This window comes from Bemisia tabaci, chromosome 5 (assembly GCF_918797505.1).
Source record: "Bemisia tabaci chromosome 5, PGI_BMITA_v3".
Lineage (NCBI taxonomy): Eukaryota > Metazoa > Arthropoda > Insecta > Hemiptera > Aleyrodidae > Bemisia > Bemisia tabaci.
Genome location: NC_092797.1, coordinates 33,260,540 through 33,287,890, shown reverse-complemented (window position 1 = coordinate 33,287,890; position 27,351 = coordinate 33,260,540). Strand labels below are relative to the sequence as shown.

At 37.5% G+C, this 27,351-nt stretch overlaps 3 protein-coding genes across 3 annotated transcripts in view; 1 reads left to right on the top strand and 2 right to left on the bottom strand.

Moving 5' to 3' along the window:
- Positions 1-42: 42 nt before the first annotated feature.
- Positions 43-4,757, bottom strand: LOC109037311 (uncharacterized). Its single transcript, XM_019051910.2, has 3 exons — positions 3,576-4,757; positions 1,400-1,729; positions 43-686 (listed from the first exon to the last, which is right to left on the bottom strand). Exons 1-3 carry the CDS (start codon positions 4,728-4,730, stop codon positions 102-104), a joined length of 2,070 nt encoding a protein of 689 aa, XP_018907455.2. The 5' UTR covers positions 4,731-4,757; the 3' UTR covers positions 43-101.
- A 3,417-nt stretch (positions 4,758-8,174) lies between these two features.
- On the top strand, positions 8,175-13,484 carry LOC109037318 (uncharacterized). The gene is made up of 4 exons (XM_072300584.1): positions 8,175-8,307; positions 8,953-9,079; positions 9,954-10,151; positions 11,641-13,484. Exons 1-4 carry the CDS (start codon positions 8,245-8,247, stop codon positions 12,114-12,116), a joined length of 864 nt encoding a protein of 287 aa, XP_072156685.1. The 5' UTR covers positions 8,175-8,244; the 3' UTR covers positions 12,117-13,484.
- Positions 12,237-27,351, bottom strand: part of LOC109037499 (uncharacterized) — a 30,462-nt gene continuing 15,347 nt past the window's right edge. Inside the window, exons 2-3 of the mRNA XM_019052210.2 lie at positions 18,714-18,820; positions 12,237-15,183 (exon numbers count right to left, since the gene is read on the bottom strand). Of these exons, the coding sequence (XP_018907755.1) occupies positions 14,274-15,183; positions 18,714-18,820 (1,017 nt within the window). The 3' untranslated portion in view covers positions 12,237-14,273. The remainder of the gene's footprint in view (positions 15,184-18,713; positions 18,821-27,351) is intronic.

Here is a 27,351-nt window from a genome sequence, read left to right as displayed (position 1 = left end):
CGATTCCTAGCGAGGCAGCTTGCCTCACTTAATATTGATATTTTTAATGGATTCAAATGGAAGAAAAACGTTGTTGCTAACTTGCAAAATGACCACTGATACTAGACAGACACCTCTCGAGGGCTCTGCCCGATATTTTTCACTTGTAATGTAACATGAGGAGTACCGCGATGAGATAGCTTCAAATATTTTCTGAATTTAAAAAACAGCATAAAAATGCTCACTCCTACAGCTAGACAGTAAAGACTAATCGTTCCTGCAAAGGCTGTCATCGGCTCCATGAAAGGCTCATCGTAGTACTTGCTCACTTCGTGGAGCATGGCCGAGAAGGAAGTCGCCTTTTCATTCTGCTCGATGACCGACTTGATTTTATCCGTCAACTTGTCGTCGATTCCGATATCGATGACTTGGATCCGCTCATCCTCGTTGAGGATGTGGATTTTGGGGATGGCCAGAAGTTTGAAGTCCGCTTGGATGCTCATGTTATTTCCGATGACCCGTTGGAGCTTGAAGTAACGACTGAGGATCTCACACTCGGTTGCGTTTTTGATCAGGAAACTCCCCTCGACTTTCTCGTTGTAAATTGTGTGGTTCGGACAGATTAGGGTCAGGCTAGTTGGTTGCACGACGGACACAACCCATGCAGACGGTATTGATTTGATTATGTTATTTTTCAGCTTATCAACCTGGAATTTACAAGAGTAACACAGTTATTGACACCATAAAAAAGAAAAACAAAAAGCACGGATATTTTTAGAATATTTTGCATGGAAAAAAAGTGCCAGGGATTATTTCCTATAATTAAGGTACTACCCCGCAATTTGTTGGATATGGTACGGACATTTCCAATTGATTGTGGTAGTACCGCAACTTAAGTTGGGGTGCCACAACATATCGGTTAGTAGCCTAATTTCTTAGGGTACTACATCTACTTCTCTATTACTAACATTAGTAAATATTTAAATCTAAATTATATATTTAATAATGTTCATTATTAATAATTATATAAATTATTTCTTTTTTTTCACAATGTATTGAAAATACCCAAGTTGGGACTTAATTCCTACCTATTTTTTCCATGTGAGACAATAGGGACATTTTTAAAAGGAATATCCATGCCCTTGAGAGGGTCTCATGGGTAAGCTGGATAAAGTCAAATGACCTATAAAGATGTTATTCTACCGAAGGGCACCTTTTTATATTCTTATGGGTTGTAAATCCTATGTTATTTGTCTTAAGTCGTGAAAATACAGTATCAGTCCATCACAATCGCATACAGGTCTTTTTCAAAAATCTTCATGTAGATATGGCTGGTTTGCTGAACGCTATCTACTTTAATTAAAACTTTTTAATATTTGTTGCTCGTCTGGGAATAAGCAACAAATAAAAAGCTACCTACCGTCTTCATGCAGAGTTGATTGTGTTCCCCCATGAAGAGGGAGAATTCGCAAATGGGACTCGTTTCCGTGTAGAGGGCGGTGGAGATGGGGCAAATTGTAATATGTTTGCCCTGACACTGCTCCCTCTGGGACGAGGTGATGGCGGCGTGGAACTTTCGACTCTCGTCGATGATGAAGTAGTCTGCGACCTCCCACTGAATAAAAATGTCGGTTCTGTTCATGAGCCATGGTATCGACACAATTTTGTACATCTGAAATTGTCCGGAAACGTCGGATATTGGCAACGTGACTGTTATTATCAGCTCCTCGCCCACGACTCCTAGAGACACCTGCAAAGATAAAATATTGATGATGCTATTTTAAAAACATTGGAATACCGTTTTGACGTCATTTGAAGTTAGCTTATCTCTTGTAATTAAGTCGCAAAATACGAACCTCGTTCGCGATGATTCAAAATGTCTACACTGGAAAAAAAAAGAATCTTAAATTTGCCGCCAAGAAGTATTTCCTCTTAAATCAAGAATTTTGCTGGTTAATATAAGCTATTTTTTGCTTAACCCAAGCATTATTTTTCTTGAATCAAGAAAAAGTCAGCTTAAAGCAAGATAAAGAAAATTCTTGGCGGCAAATCCAAGAATTATCATGCTTGATCCAAGCTACTTTTTTTTTCAGTGTACTGCAGCTGTGTTTCGTGGAAAGAATGCACATGAACTTTGTGTTCGAATTATGCTCAGCATATTCTGCACAGGGTTAAAAAAAATCAGGAAAAATGTCAAGAGACTAAATATGTACAGTTTCTCTTTACGAAAATGAAATGTGGCAAGAAGTCTGCAACGTCAGAAATTTAGATTAATGAGTTGGCGGTCTCAACATTTTATACATATTTATCAATAGTTGGAAATTTTAATTTAAAAAATTAAAATCACCTCTTTTGTAAGCTTTTTGCAATGTTGGAAGCTTATTTTACATAAATAAACCATTCTTGCAGTATTTTACACGAGCGCAAAACTATCATAAAAATTATATTGCGCTTATGTAGACATCTTAATTCAGTTCCTTTCCCTACCCTTCTTTTCTTAGCTTTTGTTTTTGTCAAGCCTTGATGATTCAAAACCCTAAACACTGGCTCAGTGCTCAGTGCACGACTTACCCAAATAACCGTGAAAATGCATTAAGAGAGAAACATTTTATCTTTAATTAAACAACATATGATTCTTTAAATGCATGACGTTTTTCCTAGACACGGAATATTGAATGACATCCTCCAAAGTGAGATGCTATCATGTGACTCACCTTCAACAACTCGTTGTAGGTATGCATAAGCAAGTGCGTCCCATGCACAAAGAAGTTTTTTGTGGAGGACGTAAAAAAAGGAAAAGAATAAGAGGCTGAGGAAAAGAGTAAGAGTAAAAAGATAGAAAGGATGAATAAAAGGAGTGAGAAGAATTATTTCTCTCTCTTTGTCTTTTCCCTCCTCAGTTTCTCCATATTCTTTATTTTTTCCTCTTCCTCCTCTTCCTTCCTTCCCTCTCTTTATCCTCCAATTTGGTAGACGAGAACCCAAAAAAGAAAAGACCCAAGACTGTCCAACTGAGCTCGAGTTCACCGTATATTGAAAGCAAAAGTCAGTTTCTTATTAGCTCAGAATCAGCGCCGATCAACAGGTGTAAGGCAATCATACATATGATATCTTCGGTGAGAGTTAATGAAAAATGTACGATTTGACTTTTGTCTCAATATACGATGAGCAAACTCTGTAAGAGCAAAATTAGGTACCTTCAATGAAAAAAACTACCAACAGCTGATCGAAGACTTCCAAGCCTATACCGATATATCGCAGGACAATCTACCCTAGCATCTAGAATAACAATAAAATTCACACTGAGAAAAAATTCGGTGTTATGAAGGGTAAGTATACTGTGTCCTACATAGGCTGTACTTTTTGGTTCATGCAACCACACTCTCGGTTTTCATAACCGAGCCTTTGCTATAGTTCGATTTGAATTAAAAATTTTGTTTCATGAACAGCGGACATGGTTTTAAGAACCGAGAGTGTTGATGCACGAACCGAAAAGTATAGGGCCTGTAGGAAACAGTACTTACCGTCATGTGACCGAACTTTCCTTCTCGGGGAATCCCAAAAAAGTATGAACATAAAAGATCATTTTGACTCACCTTTGACAACTCGTAATAAGTATGCACAGTCGAGTGCGTCCCAGGCACGATCAACTCCAAAGGCTTCTCCAGGCAGTTCCTAATCTTCTCCAAAATCTCGATGAGGACATCGGAAGGGATGAGGATAGGCGACAGAACTCGACTCAGGGAGGTCTGTATAGCGTTCCTGAACTCTGTGATGGCGTGCTGGGTCTCGATCGAGAAATACACCAAAGAAGTGAGCGCGATCTCTATGTTGTTCTCGTGGATCAATTTGTCGAGGACGATCGACATGTTCCGGTCATTGGCGTTGACCCGCTCTTGGAAGCGACGGTTGAAGTCCGTCACATTCTCGCTCAAGCTCTGCAGCAAGTGCAGGGCCTTTGCGATCGTCTCCTCCGTGTTGGAGATGACCAGGCTTTGGGCCTTTGAGTTCATCATTATGTTCTTGTGGTTGATGTTCAGTTTGTGCAGGTTGCTGAAAATCTCTTTCCGGTCCTCCTCGTCCGGATTCCCGAACAGGAATTTTATCAACTTCCCGCCACTTGTGAATGCCCTTTTTCGCCGCTTTTTGAGGTGATGTTCATTTGGAAAAGGCGCTTCTTCAGTTTGATCTACATGTCTTATCAAGGACGGACCTCGACTCAAACGAAAGTCTTCGGATAGCGCTCTCCGTTGGCGACTATTAGAGTGTAAAAATTTTCTTTGCGGTTTGGAAATACTTGAATTAATTATGATGTCGATTAAACTTCCATTAGACATAGATGCAACTTCATTACGGTCTGTTTGCCTTATCACAGATTCATCTCTATACTGCCCTCGAATCAAATGCAAGTCTTCGGATAGCGCTCTTCTGTGGCGAATCTGTGAGTGTATAAAATCTTTCCGCGGTTCTAATACATCTGAATTAAGAAGAATCTCATCTAAATATTTTTTTGACAGAATTCCATTTGAAAAAGACGCAGCCTGCGTCTGACGTGTCCCACTTATCAGGAACTCCTTTCTACATGGTTCTTGATTCGAATCATTGTCTTCGGAAATTGATCTACGCTGCTGAATTTTTGAGTTTAAAAAATCTCTTTGTGCGTCTGCAATATTTGAATTAAAAAGAGTTTTATCTAAAGCCCCTGATTCTTTTTGAAAATTCCCTTGAGTTTTGTCAATTTCTCTTGCCATGAAAAGAGAGGCTTTATCATGCGTTTTTGAGTAACGTGCTCTCCTTGGCTCTCTCTGACGGGAGGAGAGGTTTTCATGGAGAGCCATTTCTGAAAAATGATTATCGTAGGATGCCCTTTTTCGGCGTCGTTTTGACTGCGGGATCATGTCAATAATCGTCTGAAGATCCGATCCTAATCTGGAGTTAACGTTCTCTAAAGACTCGAGCAGATCTTGAAATTTGTTTTTGCTCGATGAGATTTTCGAATAGTCATCGATCGTTCGACGAACTTCATGCAGATTTGCCTCCAGATTTTCTTTACCGAGTCTGATTTCGGTCAAATTAAAATGCAGGTACACAGTCCAGGTGTGACTGCTGAGTATTATATTCTGTTCCCTTTGAAAAAGAATTCCACTCTGTAGCGGAACAATCTCGTAGGGTGTGATTTCCTTCAGTAGGAACCAGTACCAGATCAGAGCCTGTTGTATCAAGAACATAGTAATTTTGATAGAATCTAGAGGTTTAGCTGGCTTGAATGTTTCTAAAAATTTTCCGAGAATGAATTATTGGCCTCGGAGACTTTGACTTGATAAAATTTTGGTGATTTTTGTAAGAAATGTTGTTCTGAAAATTGAGGCTTAAGAGAGTTGATTGGTTATTTAATTGCGAATATTAGGACATTTATCTAAAAGTCTTGGAATGGATGTCATGACTTGCGTGCTTTCAATAAGATTGGACTTGTAAGCTTTTTAAACAAAAAATGTATCTTCCCCGTTCAGTAATCTCCCAAAGCAAGGCTGCATGCCTTTAAAAGATGATACTTTTGGAATATCCATGAATAGATTATGCTTGTTTTCGCTGTTAGTTAATCTTCCTCGTTCAATTAGCCCAGACTTTCTGGAATCTGCCCCTGAACAAAAATTATGAATTCAATATTAGTTATTGGATTATTTTTTTGGCAATTAATGTCTCGAATTAGGAATGTAGTAAGGAACATTTCTGAGTAAGTGTGCTTTTTCATGTGCTTACTCCTCATTAATCAGAAGATTATTACCAGGATTAACGTTTCACAATCATAAATTGCGTTTAGGATTTATATGTATTAATCCATCAAATTTGCTTTTGCTTCCTCAAATGACTCCATACGCCTTGATCAGATTTACACGTTAAGACTAAAATCACTAAGCATAATTTAGCAGTTCCGACTATTGCGAAAAATTGTAGATCCACCAGGAAAAAGGGGAGCTGAGTCGGAATGTAACTCAATACTATTTGATTCATAGATTTACAATTATCTGCAAAATAATTTGGAAATGAAATCTAATAAATGACCCAATAATTAACGCATGAAATGTTAAAGTAGGACATCTGATACGTAATAAAATGTATATCGACGGTTAAACTACTAGACCATATACCCTTGTCTGCGGTGCTTAAACATCTCCACTCCTAATTTATTTTTTTGAGGAGAACCGATCAATATCATTCCTGAAAATTTTCACAGAGCTTCCTTCGCATACAGAGAGGAAGAATCGGGAAGGTTTTGAAGGATTGACTTTGAAAGTTTTCCATTAAAAAAATAAAGAATGACAAGAGGTCTGCAACGTTGCAAACGAAGATGCAAGGTTTGGTAGTGTCCCATCATTAATTTCTATTCCACCCTTCAAATGCTCAGATTTTTTTTTTTTGTTTTTTTTTTTTTGTTTTTTTTTTTTCATACTCCGAAATAGGTCCCTTTATAGCACTTCCTGACGCTCTACGACACCTATAACTGCCGCTGCCCTCCATCGACCCACAACCCTTCGGGAAAGAAAGTGTTTTTTTACATTGTGAAATTATAGAGGTCGGTATATTACAAATGCTTAAGGAAAGTCTTAAGTCTTAAGTCTTTTGAAGAAAGAAGTGCGACAGAAAGGAAGCGAGACGATAAAAAATACTTCAATACTCACAGGACACCCGAAAATTATCCTCCTTTAAAAAAATATCACATTCCTCACAAACTTTTCACTGAGCAAGCCGCAACTTGGGCCACCACTTCGATAACTAAATTTAGCGAGGAAGACGACCTCACCTAGCAGTAATGGTGACCTTCCTGTCTCATTGCGGCCCGGCAAGAATCACGCACTTTTACCGTTTTCCCAGATCATGAGTGCGCTGACCAAGACTCGATTTTTTCGAGAGATAATGACATTCTCATCAATTTTCACAAGCGGTCCCCTCTGTTTTCTCCGATCCGTGCATAATGTCATCACCGACAGTGAATTGTTTAAATTAATCGGTTATAATTTAACAGTCTAGACGAACCGTCTGGTTCTCCCAACCTAACTTATAACGGTATTGATTGTTGTCTATCGCAATCCGAATAAATTGGCTTTTTGTAAACAAACTCCCACGTGTCATTAGAGTAGCCCCCTCCGAGAAGATTTTTAGTTTCGAAATGATCGTTTAAATGCTTAGGACAGTGTCGTCTTGCCTAAAGTTTTACTTCATCGTGGTTTACATCGATGGTGAAACTCCGAAACCACGTATCTCGATTTGCGGCGTTGCCAACTCCCTGTCATAATTGATTTTGTAAATGGAGAACTACTTGAAGTCAGTGCTTAAAAACTTCCTGGATTTTTTTTTTCTGTTTGAAGTAAATTGTGGAAACCTTCAAGGAAAATTTGATTCGTCCTCCTTTAAAAAAATAAAATAGAAGTTCCCCCGTCGTTATGTGATGTTCTAACATTTTACGGTATTTCGCAATAAATACATGTAATTTGGCAGATTTTTAAAACTAATGAAGTAGCCACACATTATTTTTGCTGATATGGCACAGGAGAACCCTATAAGCTTTTTGAAATCACAAATTTAGGGTCTCCCCGTGCCTCGCACTATAGCACATCTCTAAGTGACTTTGAGTCCGTCGAAGTTGCATTCTTTGCGGCAAATTTCCTAACAAAATAACTTTTTAACATGAGTCTGCATCAATTTGGCGACCTGGTATTTTGTGGAGAGGTGCGCTGCCCCCCCGCATTTAAGAGCCATTATTTCGGACAGCGATGGTCCAATTTTGTAATTTTTTACGTCTATTCGAGTTAAAACTTTCCGTACTTTCTGATTTTCATGGAATTGATTTAAATATGTCCCCGGACCGTCAACTTGCAATATCAGGACCCCTCCTCCTCCTTGTATCCCCTAAAAGAGACCAAAAAAGCGGGCTTTGCGACGAGGTAATTCTAATTCCTTATGATTGCTTCCCCTCTCCATCCCGCGGTTCCCTGCCTCGTCTGACCTGAAATAACCGAAAAAAGCCTGGCACAAGAGGTCTTGTTTTTAGTTATCAAAACTAACTCATGTTCAGAGGCAGAATTGACTGACGAAGCAACAAATACAAGAGAAATACGCATGTCTGAAGCCTTATTATAAAAGAAAGAAAGAAGGAAAACCAAGGAGAAAAAGAAAAAAAAAAGTCTTATCGCTCAATTTTTATCTCTGTGCATCGACATACTTAGCTTTGACTAACTATTGTGTCTTATTTACTGTAACAACATCATGAACATCCGTATTCTAACTTTATGTGTTAGACTGTCTTTAAGCATCACCATTTTAACAAATGTAAGTTAAAATACTATTTTGATAATTATTTTAATTCAGAGTCATTAAGCTGCAGTGACAGTTGGTAGAAGAATGCAGTATTATTGAATGTTCAATTAATGGACTTACAAATTAAAAATCTCCGATGGGTATCCGACTTAAAGAGGTTATTTATTAAACAATCTCGAGGCGTAATAAAACTATTGATTACTTACCATCACATAACACTAAAATTAATATTGAATTGATGGGGATTGTCAGTTAAGCTCCCGATGGTGTTTTACGGGTCTTTGTGAATACCAGACTTTCCTGGCTCGCATATTTTATCCACATTGTTTTAGGAATATAATCTCATCATGGAGTACGAATAAATATAATTTTTGCTGTTAAATATAATTTTTTCTCATAAATAAAATGAGTTACAAAATAACTGAATTCCTACTTTTTGTTGGTGTTCAAAAAGAAAGGGTAGTGAGATAACTTTAATGATCATTGTCTTCAAGTATTCACCGATTTTTTATTTGATGGAGTAAAATATTTCAAACAAAATGCCTTTCTAGAAAATGTTTAAAATTTAATCTGTAAAATTTTTTGTTATGAGGAAATTCTATTACCAAAAAATATTTTCAAAATCAAATTATCAAGCATGTTCTCTCCAATTGTTAGGTGACAAGTGCAGTCAATAAAAGTAACGTAACGTTAGATCCAGAAGACGAAAAGTCCTTCTTTAAAAGGCTGAGAAAAAAATTTCAACATTCCTCATCAGGAGAACATGAGGATTCTTTTGATACAGGTAAGCTCTTATTTCTTTAATAAGTGTATAGCATTAACCGAGATAAGTCATAGGATACATCACATACCTCACTTTTCTCTTTCTTGTTCATCATTTTAAGAATATCGAGTTTACTTTATACAGCTCTTAAATTTAAACATCGTGCTCCCTGACTTCAATTGTAACATCTACCAATATTTCATTCTGACTTTAGAGTTGAAGGATGGAGATGGAACTTTGAATCTTTAGGTGAAACGAATCAATGTAGAATATACTATTCTATTCGTCATATTAAAATGTTTCTTTGAAAAAAATTCCATAGTTATACAGAATCATTGAAAAATGAAATTGAAACACACTTAAGGTATACACCAGGAGGAAAACGAACCGAGAGAAGTCAATAACCAGTCTTAAGTGAGTATGCTGATGGAAGGGGACGAAACTCAATGCCACAAGCCGCAGACCAACGTAAGGTTCTTGATAGCCCCTTCATTTCTGACTGCTGCAATATCTTATACGTGTCAATATTTTTGCTATTTCACTTTCCATATACTGATTTATATCGGTATGTTTGCGACGTTGTATACCATCATTTTGGCGCATTAATAATTTCATATCTTTAGTCATTTTAATAAAACTAACATGAGAACTCAACACGAAACGCTGAACAATTGATCTTAATAGTTATGTCGTGGTCATTTTGATGGACTGGTGTGCATTTGTTGCTTAAATAATTTGATTAAAATCCATGTGAAATGCTAAGTTACACCCCCAAAAACATGAGTAAAAAGGCAAACATTTTTATCCCTCCTCGAATTAGTTTTGAATATTGCTTTCCTGTAAGAGTGGATTACTTCTGGCTACGTTTTGACACTTCTTCCTTTTATTTTCACAGTTGAAGCCCCATCGGCGCACTTTGGAGAAGCATTGATCAGCCATCACCTAGCAGAAACTGAGGAAATTTTAAAAAAAGACCTGGAAGAATACATGAAGGACAATGACAACTATGTTAGCTCCTTTGGGCGCTACAAAACCTTTATGATGAACCAGATGTCTCCGTTGGTTAATAACTTTATCGTACATTCGAGGAGAGGCAAGGCTGATGACGAATATTGTGATTTTAGATACATTATTATTCCGAAAATAGGAGCGGGATATACTGCGTTTTTGATACATTTTAAATTGATTGATGATCCCAAAAAATTGAAGTCTGAAGCAAAATTAGGGCTAAGTCACATGGAAAAAGCTGATGTTGGTGATGATTTATCTGAAAGATGGTCACAGGTGGAAAATAAAGTCCTAATCATGATAATTTTTTGCGGTGCTGATGTAGCTGTGCTACACATGAAAAAGACAAAATGAACACTTTTAAACCGCATTTAATGTTGCAAAATTGTTCTTTCTACTCACCATGGGCGGTTCAAGGAGGGTCTTAGTGAGTTCCGAGGAACCCACTAAGTTTTATTTGTAAGATTTTACTCAGGGAGCAAAATTGTGACATGCATGTTCTACTTATTACGATGTACTTAAAACGAAGCCCTCAAGGACAGTGAAAACAGTTAAATACGATTCCTACTGCCATTGAGGCAAATGTATGAAACATATTCTGGACACGCTGTTTAAATCATATTTACTAGAATATCTCCCTAAAATAATACTTGATAAATTGTGAGTGCATAATTATACGCTCTCAAAGATTATAGACACCAAGTTTCAAAGAGAAACATTGATAATACGTGTACTTTTATCGATACGTAGGTTAGCGTTTTGGTTTCAAGTTGGCTTTCTCCACCCAATAAAATTTTATTTATTCGTCAAGTTGAAAAAGTTACTTTAAAATTTTGGTCTAAATGATACACGTGACGAATTCATTTAAAGAGTTTTAAAAAATATCAACCCTCAAATTTCGGAGAGTATTTTTTATTCATTTATACGATCATTTCTTTTTCTTTGCCATTCTGAGAAAATTATACCTACGATAAGGTATCTAGAAGAAATAGTCTCTTTAAAAACCTCATAAACTGCTTACATCAGGGGAGATGACCTCAAGGAATGGGCCCGCTCGTAGAAAAAGAAAAAACAGAAAGAGAGGAATAAAAAACCCTTGCCTATGATAATACCTATGATGCCCGAAAAAAAATTCCTGAGTTGTTGCAATGAACAAAGAAAAACTGAACGGTAAAGTGCATTATTTAAGCCACATAACTTTTTAGTGTGAAAACTTATCTCAGCCCATTCCAAAGTGCAGTGAAAAATGTTTCGTTTATTTACGAATCAATGAAATCATCCTTCCATTAGTTCATCCAATTAGAGGTTCTTTCAAGCTACAATTTCATCTGCTTCCTTTCTTAGAATTATTTCACTGTGTCACAACCACCCCCATTTGACGTATTAAAGGTAAAAGAAATTATGTGCAAATGAATTGAATAAAAAGGACCTATGTAGTACATAAACCAAACGCAGGGGGCTCCTTTTGATTTAATTTATTTTTGCACAGTTCCTCTTAGCATAAATACGTCCAAATCATTTCTCCACCTACTCGTGATTTTCTCACACCATATCATGACATAAATTCATTTCAGATGATTCAAATGACGAGACAAAAACAGAGCCACTGCCTGATCTGCTCCTCGGAAAAAAATTTAGAGAATTTTACTACCGACTTCAAACAAATTTGAAACTTGCTTTCACCCATGGCCCTGGAATCCCTCCCACGCATGAAGGTTACCGGCGGTTCATGTACCGTACTTTTCGTCCTCTCCTGAAGCAGGGTTATCTTGTTAAATCTTGTAAAAAAACAGGTAGTTGCAAATGCGACCATTTGATAGTTCCAAAAGATAATTTTGGTCAGTTTTTATTTGTCATGAATTACACAGTGGTAGAGCCTGAATTTAAAATGGTATTCGAGCCAATGACTAGAAAAGGACTAGCGAGGATGAAGAAATTCAAGATGGGATGTGACCTAAATGAAATTTATGCTAATGCTCGCTACAAGTACAGATTTTTCTTTTTGTTCTCTGGAACGGATATTCAGATGCGATATGATAAATTGTTTTGATTATTCAATCAATTTTTTTTTAAAAAAAAATAACGGAAAGATGACCTCGAGAAAACCTCAGGTCGTATGATCCACGGTTTTAACTTTTCCGTATTGGGTGGTAAATGAAATAACAATTAATCATGTAAAAAAGATGTTTTAATACAATATATACAATTCTTATAACTATGATTCAACAAAAAAGGAAATACTTATTGTAACATTCGTAATTTTTTCATTCAATGGTAACTTTTGCTGTTGGTTTAAAACTTATCAATTGACAAGCACAGATATGTAGATCTTATCAATCTTTAGCAGTTATTTAGGATGCAGTAATGAAATGTTTTACTATTATATAGCACAGACTTCACTCATATAGCTTGCTGAGCGGAGAAAAAATTTTAAATGCAGAAAATTCGTACGTACTGGATAACTAAAAGGAGGGTTAAAATTGTAGTACATTATGATTGATTTGTTATATTGTGGTAGTATCTTGATGGCGATCAGGAAAAAGATTGCTCACAAATTGTGGTATGAAAGAATTGAAGTGTAGAATAATTTACGAGCTTTTGAATCTGAAAAAGGTAATTTCAGAGCACATTGGTATCATCTTAAACTTAAATATAATCTAAAGTCAATCTTGCGAGAGATTCATTGGCACGTATTTTTTTCATACAGATAGAATAATAAAAATAGTGAAAGAAATAAATCGAGACAATACGAAAATTACAAAACGAATAGAAAACTATATGCAGTTCCATGCACAATAGGGGATGCTATCAAATGTATTATGATGAATAATATTAAATTTTGATTCAAGTATTTCAGAATGTGTTCTTGAAAGGTTATTGTTGAATATTTTTGATGCAGAAAAATTTTAAATGAGGAAAATTATAATGAGAGATCGTCCTTTTTCTTAACTCAACATTTCGATTCAAAGGCAACTAAATTGTTGAAGACCTTACTGGGTGTAACATCGCAAACTGACGCGGTTGAGAAGATTCAGGTTGGAAAATAATACTTATGGATATTTTCATCGTAAGTCGCAATGGTAGCTCGGTCAGATTTTTTGCAGTGATACCTACATTTTTCTTTCGTTAGAGTTATAAAAGCACCTTGTTAAAATACTTACTGAATTAAATTAAATTTCTATAGCGAGGTGAAAGAATCATTTTGTAAGATTATATTTTTACTAGCTGGATGGAAATGTTTTTCAGATTAAGTCAGATGTTGAAATTCTCACGAGATTCATGTTTTGTGCTGCATGTTTTTAGTTTTTTTGCACCTGAGATTTCTAAGAAATGTATTTAGTAGAGCTAGCTTTTGCGTGATTTTCCCTTTCAGTATTTTGAATCCACAAACTCCCCAAATGAAAGTCTCTTTCAATTACCTATTATTTAATTCCGAACACTGCCTTTGGGTTCCAGGTTTAATTCGTTTAAAACTGAGTATAAGGACGCATCAGGCAAAAACACGCAAGAGCATTCCTGTATTTTAAAAGGACTGACTTAAAACTAGTATAGGTACACATTATAATACACGCAGTCAGAAAATTCGGAGTCTCAATCAATTTGTACTTAAGCATGCCTTACAAGATTTCCGGATCGATGTGATACCCTGTCGACTATCATCCCACATTATTTACTTCATACAATCAAGTCGGCTCATCATCATTTTTGATGCGGTTTCCATTTCATCTTAGGAATGATGATTTGTTTGGCACATTAGGGTAAACTGTGGCAGTGGCATGTTACTAGCTCATGTCATCACAGCTGCACTATTTCACTGAAAAACTTTGAATTTTCCATCAGGTCCTCACAAAATATCAATTATTTTAACCAGAATTTATGTGTTACAATCAGATATCTCGATAGATTACGTCCTTAACTTTCCAGCCGAGTTGGGACAAAATGTTGGTGACATTGCTTTCAAGAGATAATAAATGAACTCAATTCCTAGCAATCTAATGAGTAGCATGAGCCAATATGATTTACTGGTAAAACACGGCAGTCCCTTGTTGACAAGACTAGAAAATTACAGTGACGGTAAGACCAATGGAAAATTCAAAGGACCAGCAGTCATCGGGCAAAATAAAGCGTTTTGATTTTCAAAGTGATATGTGCAATATCCCTTGGGAATTTTCAGAGGTAGGAAATAAACACATGTCTAAAAAGATGATCACGCCCATCCGTGGTGATCATGGTGTTCTTCGATGTGGTGATCGTGGTGTTTGGGCAGTGGAACCCACACCTTTTCCCATACTGGCTTCCAGACCTTCTTCCAGTCTGGAACCTGAATTTCCTTCCAGGCGGGAACCTTGATTTCTTTCCACTCGTCTTTCCAGACTTGTTTCTTATCATGGATCCATTCTAATTTCTTCTCTGGCCTCCAGATCTGTACTTTCTCTTCTTTCCATTCTAGTTTCTTCTCAGTTACCCACACTTGCTTCTTCTCTGTTCTCCAGATCTGCTTCCATTCTTCTTTCCATTCCAATTTCTTCTCTGGCACCCAGATGAGTTTCTTCTCGGTCTTCCAGATTTTCTTCCATTCAGGCTTCCAGATCAACTTCTTCTTCCAAAGTCCGTGCGATGTGTATTCCCATCCGTGCTCATCTTTACCGTGGGATTTCTCTCCGGGAACCCATTGTTTCACCCATTCAGGAACCCAGATTTGCTTCCAGTCGGGGACTTGGTGCTCTTTCCAGACAGGGACCTGAATCTCCTTCCACACTGGCTTCCAGATCTTTTTCCAGTCGGGCACTTGGTGTTCTTTCCAGATTGGCACTTGAATTTCTTTCCAGATTGGTTTTTGAACTACTTTCCAGTCGGGAACTTGGATTTCCTTCCAGATGGGGATTTTAATTTCTTTCCAGATTGGGACTTGGATCTTCTTCCAAGCTGTCTTCCAAATCTGTTGTTTCTCCGTTCGCCAGACTTGTTTCCATTCTTCTTTCCAGACTAACTTCTTCTTCCAGACACCCTCTGGTTCAGGTTCATGATGATGCACAGGGTGATGCTCGATCTCTGGCTCTGGGGCCCATCCGGTTTTTTCTTCCCAACCACCAGAAATAGGACCGTAATCTTCGATCCTGAAACAAATTTAGGTGATAAACATTTTAGAATATGCGTTGTCTATCTAAATATCCTGAATCTAGAAATGAATCTGGAATGAAAACACCGAAATGTGAACTGAGGGTTTTGAAGGACGAGGCACGTAAGTCCGGTTTTTGCCATTTCGAGAAGTACGTGTTTGAAGTTTCGAAATTACATGGATTCTCATAGCGGAATGAAAGTTCTATTTGACTCTTTGATGCTTAAAAATTTGAATCAGGGAGCGAATTTTTCGCAGAATATGCATTAAGACTAGTTTTACTTGAAAGCATTGATCTCTTAGTTTTTTCACAAACTGCACTTATGCGCCTTGTCCTCCAGGCCCCTCAACTTTCAGCCGCCCAGTCACGGAATTATATTTTTGCTCAGAAATTGTTTTTCTAAGATGTAGCCATGCGAAAATCATTAGAGACTCAATGTTTAATTTTTCTATTTTTTGTAAGTTTCTAACTGCTCCAACTTTGTCAAAGTTGAAAAGAGAGAAAACACATGTAACATGATAAGATAAAGATTTCTTGCAAACACCTGTTCATGTAATTAGAGTATCAGAGAATTAAAATAGTTTAAAGAACAACGATTCCTTTGAAATCAAGGTAGATTATTCAAAGCGTATTGTTCTTTCATCACTTTCATTTTAAATCCCACACAACTTGTTTCAAAATTTGCCAAACAATTTTAATTGAAAAAATGTTTATTACAGACGCGGTTGCGCAAACAACTCCTCCGCTCTTTTAGTAGCACAGCCTCGTGAACTGTGATGAACGGAACTCACTAAATTAGCAGTTCGATCAAGAGCCTTTCGCTTAAAATTTGAAGGTCATTTAACCTCATTAGCCATCACTGAAAAATTCGAGAGGTAGATCACTGCTCGTTCAAAAATATGTGGGATGTTCACTAACTAATTTTTGCAAGAACTGTGCAATGTTAAGGAGCCCCAGTTCTGTCACCCAGAGAGATTAATGCTGAACGTTCAAAAATTTGAATTGGTCGTGAATAATGGTGCATCTCGATCCTAGATCAAGTAGGAGCGAGATTTTTCCTTGCCACTGTAGTTTATTCCCTTCTATTCACAAATGGCATCACTCGTTTTATGATATGAACAACTTTTTTGGGATAGAGATCAAGGCCAAAAATATATTCACGAGAAAAAAGTGCTTGGCTCAAGCACGATGATTCCTAAATTAGTGGCGTGGCGTGCATTGTGACATATCGATTGATATGCCATTTAAACCTACAGTAAAGAATCGATAAACAAGGTGTTCACAACGAACACCTTAAAAATCGATTCTTAACCATAGCTTACATGGGGGTTTCAGGACATTTTGTCAACGATTTTTTGTCCGCGTACCTTTTTTGTCCAGTAGTTTACGCCCACACGTAAATTAAGCAACATATTTTAGTCGGTATGTAAAATTATATTGACAATATGGAAATGAGAAATTGAGAGAGAAAGAGGTGTTGTTATGGTTTGCTCATTTTCTAAATGAAATGTTATTACTTTCTCCTTTTGAATCATCTTTTTCAATTGTCATTGGTGAATATTTGGTTTTATTTCTATCCTTAAAATATTCGATGTACAATATACCTTATATATGTATAGGTACTTTTTTTTTTATTTACCATTTTTTCTTTACGAAATTATTACTTCATTTTGAAAACATTTATATTTTTAAAACGTGACAAATATTTGTAAAACCTTTCCAAGCGACATTAATCTCAATGAGCCGCAGTTGTGCCGACAGAAACTGCAAAAATGAATAAAAGAGGAAAAAAACCAAGAAGCACGCAATCTTTAGTTTTAACCCATTTGTACATCGATCTTTTAGAGTCAAATACGTCAAATTTTGAGCGTTTGGTTGCGCGTACACCTCGCTGCAGCACAATAAAAGCACAAAATGTAAAAGAAAAAATTAAAGTGCTTTGGAAATCATTAAATTTGACACGGAACCACCAATATTTAAAAATCGCACATTATATTATTATTCTCCTTTGATAAATTGATACATATTTTTTCCCCATCAATTTAAATGAGAATAATCAATGACAGAGTGTGCAAACATTTCAAAATCATGAGTTAAAAAACGCTGACTATGCGAGTATAAATATTAAAGCCTAACAGAGCGGAGCGGCGTGCTGCCAGCGCGAGAGGCTCACTGGCGCCTACAAACCTAAGTGGATACTTCACGCATTGCACAATGCTTGAAGTATCCACTTAGGTTTGTAGGCGCCAATGCGCGCTTTGCGCTGGCCGCCCGCCCGCCGTGCGGCGGCGCCTGAAGCAACTATTTCACAACAGAGGTGTTGCACAGTATTATACGAAATTGAACGTATTAAGAATGACAGGCATCCTTTAAAAGTACAGATCTTTCCTCGCAAAATAAATCAAGATACTTATCGTAGCACAGGAAAAATCTAAGAGCCTTTAGACTGAGGCAATTATAGAGGTTTATCCGGTTCAGGTATAACAAGGTGGGAATTTCTTGAAAGATAATTAAGTCCTGTTACACCAAAGAGGTGTAGAGAGTTTTAGTGAATTTTGTCTCATGGAATTGACGCTCCCCCTTTTTTTTACCAAAACTCAACTATATATTATTCTCCATTGGACCAAACAGACAAAACAAAAAACTAGCAAACCCTCATTCTTCCAAGACATTATACATTTTCATCCAAAAACGTCGTGAGCAATGGTCGTTTGTATTTACATGTGGGCCAATTAACTTTGGGTCTCAACTGGCACGTAGACCAAAACTCCCGTGCCGAAAAAACGCGTGGACGTAAATTACTGGAAAAAACAGGTGCGCAGACAAAAAATCGTTGACGAAATGTCCTATAACCTACATGGGTAAATATCAATAATCGATTATCACGCCTTGCCACTGTCCCTTTGCCGCTGAGAAATATGTTCTCTTGAATCAAAAATGATTCCGCTAAATTACTGTCTTGTTTAATTCAAGGATGTTTTTTTATTTTTTCTTGAGAAATTCAGTCATAATCAAGATAACAATAAAGGAATGGGTGTCAAAATTAATAATCATTGTGGTTGACCCAAGCTTTTCATCGGTGACCCTTAAGGTACACTTTTATAAAAATCGAGAGATTGATTATGAGTAACACCCATCAAAGCGTGTAATTTGTGACCACATTATTCCACCAGATTTGAATTCTTTTTCGTTTTAAAGTTCAATATAATGTTTTAACTTAGAATGAGTTTTACTTGATGTTGCAAAACTTTCACTTAAATTTTGTATCAGTGCCTAATACTTTCAAACAATGTATGTATGTAAGACGTATGTTCAGTGGTAATTTGTCAAAAGCAAAATTTAAATTTCAGATAATTTAGTTGGGTTTCAGTCAGGAATTGGAAATGAGATCATGAAGAATGAATAAAATAAAACATAAATTTATAGATTTTTTTCCTTTGTTATCGAACCTGACCTCATGTAAACATTAATGTTTGTTGAAAATACATATCTTTATCTTGGAATATCTGGTACATTTATTTACTTACGATTTCTTATCACGTTTTACTGCCTCTGTTGGTGCCCCTGTAGGTGCAGCTGCCGGTGTTGGCACTGGTACACAGTTGGCTGCTACTAGAAGTAGCCCCAACCCGACCTGTAAAACCACACAAAACTATTATAATTTCATACTAAAAAATAAATACAATTATCCAAACAAGTACAATTTCATGGACTAAGGGACATTAGGCCTGAGTGATATGTGGTTGATCAGATAAATCACATGTAAGAACCAAGACGATTTTAAACACCGCGGCGCGGTATGCCTGAGGCACTAGCTCATTTTTTCAGTGTGCAATTTCATATTTCCCGATTTTCAGATAGGTGCCTCCCAGCGAATTTGTGCTAATTGTAAAGGAGGGGTCATGTTGTGAACAACTTTACAATATTGACGCCTTGCGGTGCAAAGATCGAAAAAAGTGATCTGCATTATGACCGCTTTCACTAATGGCTTCATGAACATCCCTGCAAGATGGAATCTTTCGCTGCGCTGATGGACGAACTTGCGCAACCTCTCGGTAGATCACCGATAAATTAATGCAAAGACCTTTCAAATATGATCAAATCTTAAAGCTCATCTCTCTGGGTTTCTATCCGAGGTGCGCATAAGTTGCATCTGAGTTTTACATGTTTCAAACAGAATCTTCCGTTTTCGATTTTTTCCCTCCAAAATATCGTTTTATCGATGTTAAATAAGCACGGTTGTCTAAAATCGTCGTATATTAATTTTGAAGCTCCATGTACAGATTATCACGGAACTTCCTGCATTTAAAGTTAATTTTAATGGAATGCAGCGAGTCCATAATTCGTCGTTTTTCTCACGAAAGAGCGTAACTTCATTTCAATGTTGCCAGATTTTTCCGCACAAGGTGCATTTTATCAGGAGAATTTTGAGAATTTCTGAATCAAAATTTCTCCTTTCAAAAAATCAAAATTTTTCCTTTGATCTCACCCCAAAATCAGACAAATTATGACGACAAATCATGAGGGTTTAGTCTTGTAAAAAATTGAATTTAAGTCAATTTTGCAACCTGGGAATGGAGTTAAGTTCATTTCTGCGGAAAACGATGAATTATGTGCCAATGCAAATGTAGGGATAATTTGTCAATTTTACTGCACATTCAGTTGTCATGCTGAAGAAAATGGAAGATTTGCAGATGAAGAAATCATTCCATGACAAAATGAAAAGGACAGTTGAGAGCAATATTATCCGCATAACAGAGAGCGTCGAGTACTGTGTGCCGCTGCCGGAAAAATGCAGCAGAGAAAATCATCGAACGTCAAAGAAATGGCAGAAATATGATAGAGAGGAAAAATCAACAGAATATAAGTGCTCTTCGCGACTAATTGCGTTGATGGGGTTCACGAGATGATCTCGAACTGAACGCCAGGAAATAAGAAAGTAAAACACGGCGTATTTTTACGCGGTGCGGCGCGGCGTCGATGATTGGTGCTGCACCTTGCAACTTCGCAACGGCCTTAATTGCTTTTAACGAGAATCTCATTTATTTCTCCACTTATTACTCCGTCCCTCACGTTTGTTGTCGTTCGCCTTTTGATGAATGGAAAATAAAACGTGCCTCGCACGTTTTTATTTTGCAGTCGTTTTCCTCAAAGAGAGCAATATGATTTTTTTGTTTTAATCAATATGCCGTGAAGCTTATTTGCTGCGGTATGTGCTCTAGTAATAATATATAGGATGCGGTATTGACTATACACTGATCGGGCTTTTTTCGAAGGGCTCAATCAGTAGAGTCTGATTAGGATCTGTTTGAAGTCCATTCATTGATTTTACCACGATATCCAAGGAAAAATGAAACAAATTTTTCAGTAAGAGTTCGTGAACTTTTTTGTTCTTGATCTGAATGTTATGAAGTTATAAAGTGTCGAATTAGTCTTGCTAAAGCAACTGCATTTTTCTCAACTTTATTGATGAAGAAGAAGCTTTTTTTCAATGTGTCAACGTTTTCCACATAGCGTCGTAAAAGTAAGCCATATACAACGAAAAAAGACATGTTTTCCCATTTTTAATGAATATATCCGGCCTGGCATTTTCGGATGAAAAAATTCCTTCCTAACTTAAACAGTGTAGTTTTATATCCACTCTCGATTTATTTTTTTGAGAAAGCAAGGTTTCAATACAACAAAAACTGGTAATGAAGAAATGCTTGTTTGTAAGATCACTGACTACACAATCAGTGGTGCAGTTGACAGACTCTGACTACCATGCCATCTACTAGCTACCCTAACCACTGATGGAAGAGATCTCAACCCATTCTGAATAAAACCAGTATCATTCGAAAAAGGTCCATCAGCATTTAGATCAAAGCCCAACCAGAGATACATAGCATTGAGCAGAAGACGTTTTCATAGTGCAACGATTTTTTTTTTTTTTTTTCTCTCTCTCTCTCTCTATGGATTGGATTTAAATGTTAATTGTGTCTAGGTCTGAGGCTGTGATGCGCAGACTGAGGCGAGGGGAAGCGGCTCCCGGGTGTTGATGGTAGAGCTGTTATCCACCATAAAAGTGTCATTCGTCATCTGTCTCACTCTCAATTTCAAGCATCCCGGGACACTGGCAGTAAGTTGTCGTAACTTCATTGTCTTCCCATCAGTCGCCGAATGGAAACGCGCCACGCAACGGACGCAACGCCACCACGCAGCAGATGAGTTTACGCGGTTTCATTTTTGATTCCTTTTCCATGGGCCTATGTACCTTGATGTCAAATTTCTCGGAAAATTTAGCTAATTTCCTCTTACTCAATGAGGTATAGCATTGAACTTATTTTTGTTATTTTGTTTGCACTTATTTTTGTCCTTCTTAAAACAGAGGAGAAAGAAAAGTTTCATCAGGACGTCCTGTTAATATTTTCCCTATCAAATAACTTTTTGAGACAACCGGCATTCCCATTCGTCGTTTCTCTGACGTAAGGACGTATCTCGATTCTCACGTGAGCCCCAGAAAGCATGAATTTATGCGCAAAACAGGACTCATATGGAAATCGAGATAGACCCTTACGCCGGAGGAGCGACGCATTTTCCCAATAGGGTCCTGGTTGTCGTAAGCCGAATCCCGTTGAGACAACGGGAATTTTGGCTTTCTCAAAAGGAGAAAAAAAATCGCGTTCTTTCTTGACAATAACTCCGTTTCACGACTCCACGCGATGCGCAAAATGGTCACCATCATGTGTCGCATTTTTCACGTTAGAACATAAAACACAACAAACATCATTCGTCCGAAATCTTCACGTTTCTGATTTCTAAACAAAGCAATTAGTACTACAGCAATAGTTAAGTATAAATTTAAGCAGTACATATCTTAATTTGGGCATTATTGTCACGCGCTGGTGGCCATTTTGAGTTTTGAGTCGAGTTGCGATACCGGGGTGCCTCACCTTAATCAAATTATACCTTTGTCCTAAAATACTTTAAGAGCTGAATTTCTGAGCGAGAAGCAAAAAAAATGCGCAAATTGCTTGTGATCTTAGATTGTGAATTTACAGTGCCTCTATAACCTTTACAATGCTCTCATCGTGGTATTTTAACCATTTTCTGTGAGGACTGATCCTTTTTCACCTTAGCAAAAGTTCGCGACAAAGACGTTTTGGATTTCAGTGTAATTGCGACTGATCTGACAACGAAGGGTGCTATTGAACCGCGAGACGCTGAACGAGTCCACCATTGATGAGCTTCCGTTTTGACAAAAATAATTACGATCCTGGAGAGTCACGCGAAACAAATCCGTATGATGAGTTCCGACGCCACATCGGGGCTTTAGGAGACAAAAGCGGCTCAGTTGAGTCGGCTCTTGATCCTCAAAAAGAAGATAATGCAGCCTCTGAATAAAAATATGCCTGAGCACAATAGATAGGGGTGGATTATGACGAAGCCGAGAATGGTTCCGAAGGCGGGAGGGGGTGGTTATTTGACCTAGTTATCGGCACCATCTGTCAAAAAGCCGTTTTTGTACTTGGATTTGCATTAAGCAAAACTGGAACATCTTTTTGGGAAAGCGATTCTTTGGGAGAGCTCGGTGAAAGTAAATGGTTGAATTTAATTTCATTACAATTTTTATCTAGAAATTTCGTTTTTTGAGGATGGTAATTATTAATTGATAGCTTGACAAGACACTTGAGTTAACAGGGCAGCACGCAATATGAGGTGCATTTGGAACGCATATAGCAAAAAGGAACCAGCACGATTACAGTGTTGTCAAAGTATTTGCTTCTTCATAATTATCTTGAAAATCTTCCAACATAGCAAATAGTTTTCACTTTCCACCAAAACATTTTCAATTTTAAAGAAAAATAGTATGTGTTAATTTAAAAACCGTACACATATTAAGAATTTTTAAAAGAAAATAAAAAGTTGCACGATTTTGAAAACACTGTAATCGCGCTGCTTTCTTCTTGCTAAATGTGATCCATTTATAATTCAAACGTAACTAAGCGCATTATAATCTTGTTCCAATTGTAAACTTCTTCTTTTTTTCAATTAAATAATTAAAGCCCGTCACCAAAAGATGAAATTTTATGGGACAATGCTCTAGAATTGATAATTTTTTTTTCGATGTGCAGAGAGGAACTGTTGAAATTATATCTTTTTGCAAGATTGAAAGAAGTTGCGCAATTTCAGCACTTACGCAACACTCCTGGTTCCATATTGCAAAATGCAGTTTATTCAACGGAAGATCCGGATTCCGAGCTAAGCGACAATCGAAGCTAAAACTCTTTCCTCAAAAACATAGCCCGAGACAGGTGTTGATCGGCACATTTGAAACACCAAATAAGGTAGAGCACACGAAAAAGCAAAAGTGTTGGCATATTAACTGCCAATTTACATTCTAACCGCATGTTTTAAACAGAGGGCTCGGCGAAGATGTTCGATCGGATCAACTATCTTTCCGCAGATCAAATAATCCCCCTCTCCCCCCCTATCGGTCCGCGGGATCAATCGGTAAACCATTGACCAAAGCAATCGAGGAAGTTTGTAACGGCAGGTCAAACGGTGTTGACTCATCAACGCCTCAGGATTAAATAACGAGCCTTCCTCGAAATGTTTGAGGAAAGTGCGCATCGTCGCTTGGTCAAGTTTTGCAAGTTGTCTTTCGGGTTCCGGTCAGCAGGTCTTGTTAAAAAGAGGCGCACCCAAAAAAATATCAGGAACCATGTGATGCACGACCAGGATGTCGTCACAACTGGTTTTAAGTATGCAATCGAGTCATTCAGGCGAGCTTTCGTTTAAAATTTGAGTAATGATGTGAGGTATGTGTACATTACCTTTTACCAAACGGGTCGTATATCAGGTTACTATTCGTAGACCTGGGTTTTGATTGTTTTTCAATTTGGATTCAACGCAACCACCGATTACGCTTTTTGACGAAAAATAGTGAAGAAAAAATTGATGCTGAATGGAAGCGGTAGGTAAAAATAACGCGCAAAATAATTTCTACGCTACGCTATTATTACAATGTATGTATAGTAAAACACAATTAACACATTACGTGCAGCAGTAGTTGCGTCCATTAAAGTAATATAAGTTGCGTTGTGCATGCACATTACAAGCGCGCGAGAACACAACGTCGAATTTTTCTTAAAACCAGCCCTGTGAAATCAATTTCTCACTTTTTTTCTTTTTTTTAAACACACTTGTGATGCACGCATTAATAAAAGTTATATTTCTCGTCTCGATATCGTGGAAAAATTAGCGCTCTTTCAGTGTTTGAGCAGAGCACGCTAACAACGATTAGAGGGAAAATCAAGGAAGCTCGTAAAGTAAAATATATGAAGAGGTCATTAAAAGGAAGACGTTTAAAACTTCGGTTCCAATTAGACATAGACGATTTGATTAAGTTTCCCGACGGAGAAAAAATATGCGTGTGCCGTATCTTACTGTTGCCCGTGAATTTATTACTCGTTAATTGAGTTACTCCTACTTTACTCCGATTCAATACATTTTTAACTCGGTCACGCGATCAGTGCAGTCCTTCACCTTGCCTCCTCGTCAGAAGCGAAAGTCATGGGTTCGTTAGTGTGGCTCTACCGAGGTAGTAAGCATTAGACAAAAATGTATGAACATCCGCTGAAATTTGCTTCTCTCTCTCAGAAAGAAAAAAACAATTAGTATTTTTTACAAGTTGAGACCATTATCACCATGTCAGGTATGTCATTTAAGGCGAGCATTGTCGGATTTAATCTCATTCTTATTATGCACTGAAAACTTTATCTAGGAGTATTCAAAGCCTCGATCCAGTTTAGTTGAAAATTCTTCAACTTTGAACAGCAATTGGTCAAACAGATGATCGGTTGTGCACGTAAAAGAATCATGTAAAGTGGTAAGAGCAATACGCGTTCATTTCCATTCCTCAACGTTTAAAAATTCCATTAAAAAAATTTATTGATTTACACAAAAATGATTACATATCTACTTATAAAAATTTTTGTGATCAATTCACGATTTTATCACCCGTTTGACACATTTATTTTTTGAAGAATCTCTGTAGCAAGAAAATACGTCTCTTGAGGGTTTGATACAACCACTCATCAAAACGGCAACACTGTGCCTCATTAATGTATACTACAGGAGGTGTAATTTCTCAGCCAGACAAATAAATCTAAGTTGTGATGTCAAGGGAAGTGAGTTTTGAAGTCGCATGTCTCAAGTTCGAGAACGGACGTTGGCCCGGTGCGTCAGTGATTTTGCTTCAATTAAAACTACACTTGAAGGTTCTCATTATTGCCTGGAAAAATTATTGAATTATAATTTAATGTATGGTTGCAAATGTGTAAAAGTTCCTATTTATTGAAAACATTTTTGCATGCTATTCAATCGTGTTACCTACTGATTTTTCACGCGTGTCTTTTCTCACTTTTTTTTAAAGAATTTTGTTTTGCTATCTATTTGGCTTATTTTCCTTGAGGACTCTTTAGCCATCAGAGGATACAGAGGGTATCCAGAAGGTATAAACACATTCATGCTATGTGCGTATTATTTTTCAGGGATTAGGGCCTGGAGGTTTCTTTTTTTGCAGACCCACTCGTCAATTCCGTGAAAATTCATTGGCATAACCGGGAATGGAACCCGAGACCTACTGACCTAGAGTCAGACGTGCTAGACAATGAACCAACCTGGTCGGCTTTTCTCACTCATAAAACTCTGTACCCGTCTTCCATGAAATAAGAGTGCATCCCTTAAAAATGTGGCAAATTTGCTACATGCTGAGAAATTTCAAGTGTTCGGCAATGGAGAAGTGTGACTCCACCATTTTCCCTTTTTTTTGTGCGCAAGTACCAACGATTTAGATCTCTCACCCATTAAATAAAAGTGCCAATTAGGAAAACTTCCTTTAAATAAATCTTACATTGTCACTTGTAATGACCTGTTGGTAAGAATTCTCTTAAATGGTGTGAACATGTAAATTATGGAAATAAAGGAATATTTCTGCCCACTCTGAGAAAAAGCGTTGGGTCATTATTTGACAGTGTTCGGCTACGGCGCGGTGTTATATTTTGGCTGCACTATTCGGTTTGGGTTACCATACTCGCAGTTGTACCTTCGCTCATTGTAAAGATATTACTTTTGTGAACCTTAGGATTTCTTTTGAAATAATAACACATTTGTTATATGAAAATTCCTGTCAAATAATTTCCAAAAATGGATCCAAGAAAGGGAGAGAGGCCTTGCAAAAATGGACGTAAAGTAAAACTAATCAAATCTTACTTTTAATCTATAAACAATTTTGGCGTGGTAAAAAAATAACCTGCCAGAAATCAAGAGGGGTTAGAATCAATTTGCGGAAAGATTAATGAGTTTTAACCGCAAAGGCATAAAGAATTCTGTTCACGACAGGAATTTTTCGATGAGATAAGAGTCTTAATTCGCGCTTTTTTAAGGCGAATTCTCAACAATCCTCAAGAACACACATAAACGGATACTTTGATAAACTGCGGTCGCTCATATTCGGATTCCGCGCCTTCAATCGGCGTTACGTGGAGTATAGGTGCCCTCATATGCCACTCAGGAGTCATGATCTATCCCAACATAAAGTGGCTTGTCATCGCTCCTCCTCGGCCGACAGGTGAGTGTTGAACGCCCTGCGGTTACAACAAATTCATGTGCCACCGTAAAATCAACATGGTCATTTTGCGGTTAGGTAATTCATTCTCGGACGAAAATGAAAAGCGAGCCCGGACCGTTGTGTAACTGTGCAATAGAGTCAACACTGCGCTCGGAGCCGCGCGCCGTGTCATAACGACAAATGAATCGGTTTTTTTCAAAAGGACCAAGTCCGAACCCGGATGAGCCCTGGTTTGCATGCGTTTTTACGCACTTCGAGGCTCATACGGAAATCGACTTGTTTCCTGATTCGAATATCTTAGAAGACCAAGAGCCACGATGTGCATGTACTTTCGCGGTGACGCGGCGCAACTACTAATGCACCGTTTTTGCATTCAAAAAGTCCTGCTTCCCGGGTTTCTTTCTGGATAATAAGACTGCAGTCTCACAAGTTCGTACCGTTGACAAAGGCTGAATACTAATTCTGGTCATTGGGACAGTCATGCTCGGAGCTGCAGCTGAGGTTGTTGGATAATTGGGATCATTGTTGCCGAAAATTATCAAAATATTAGC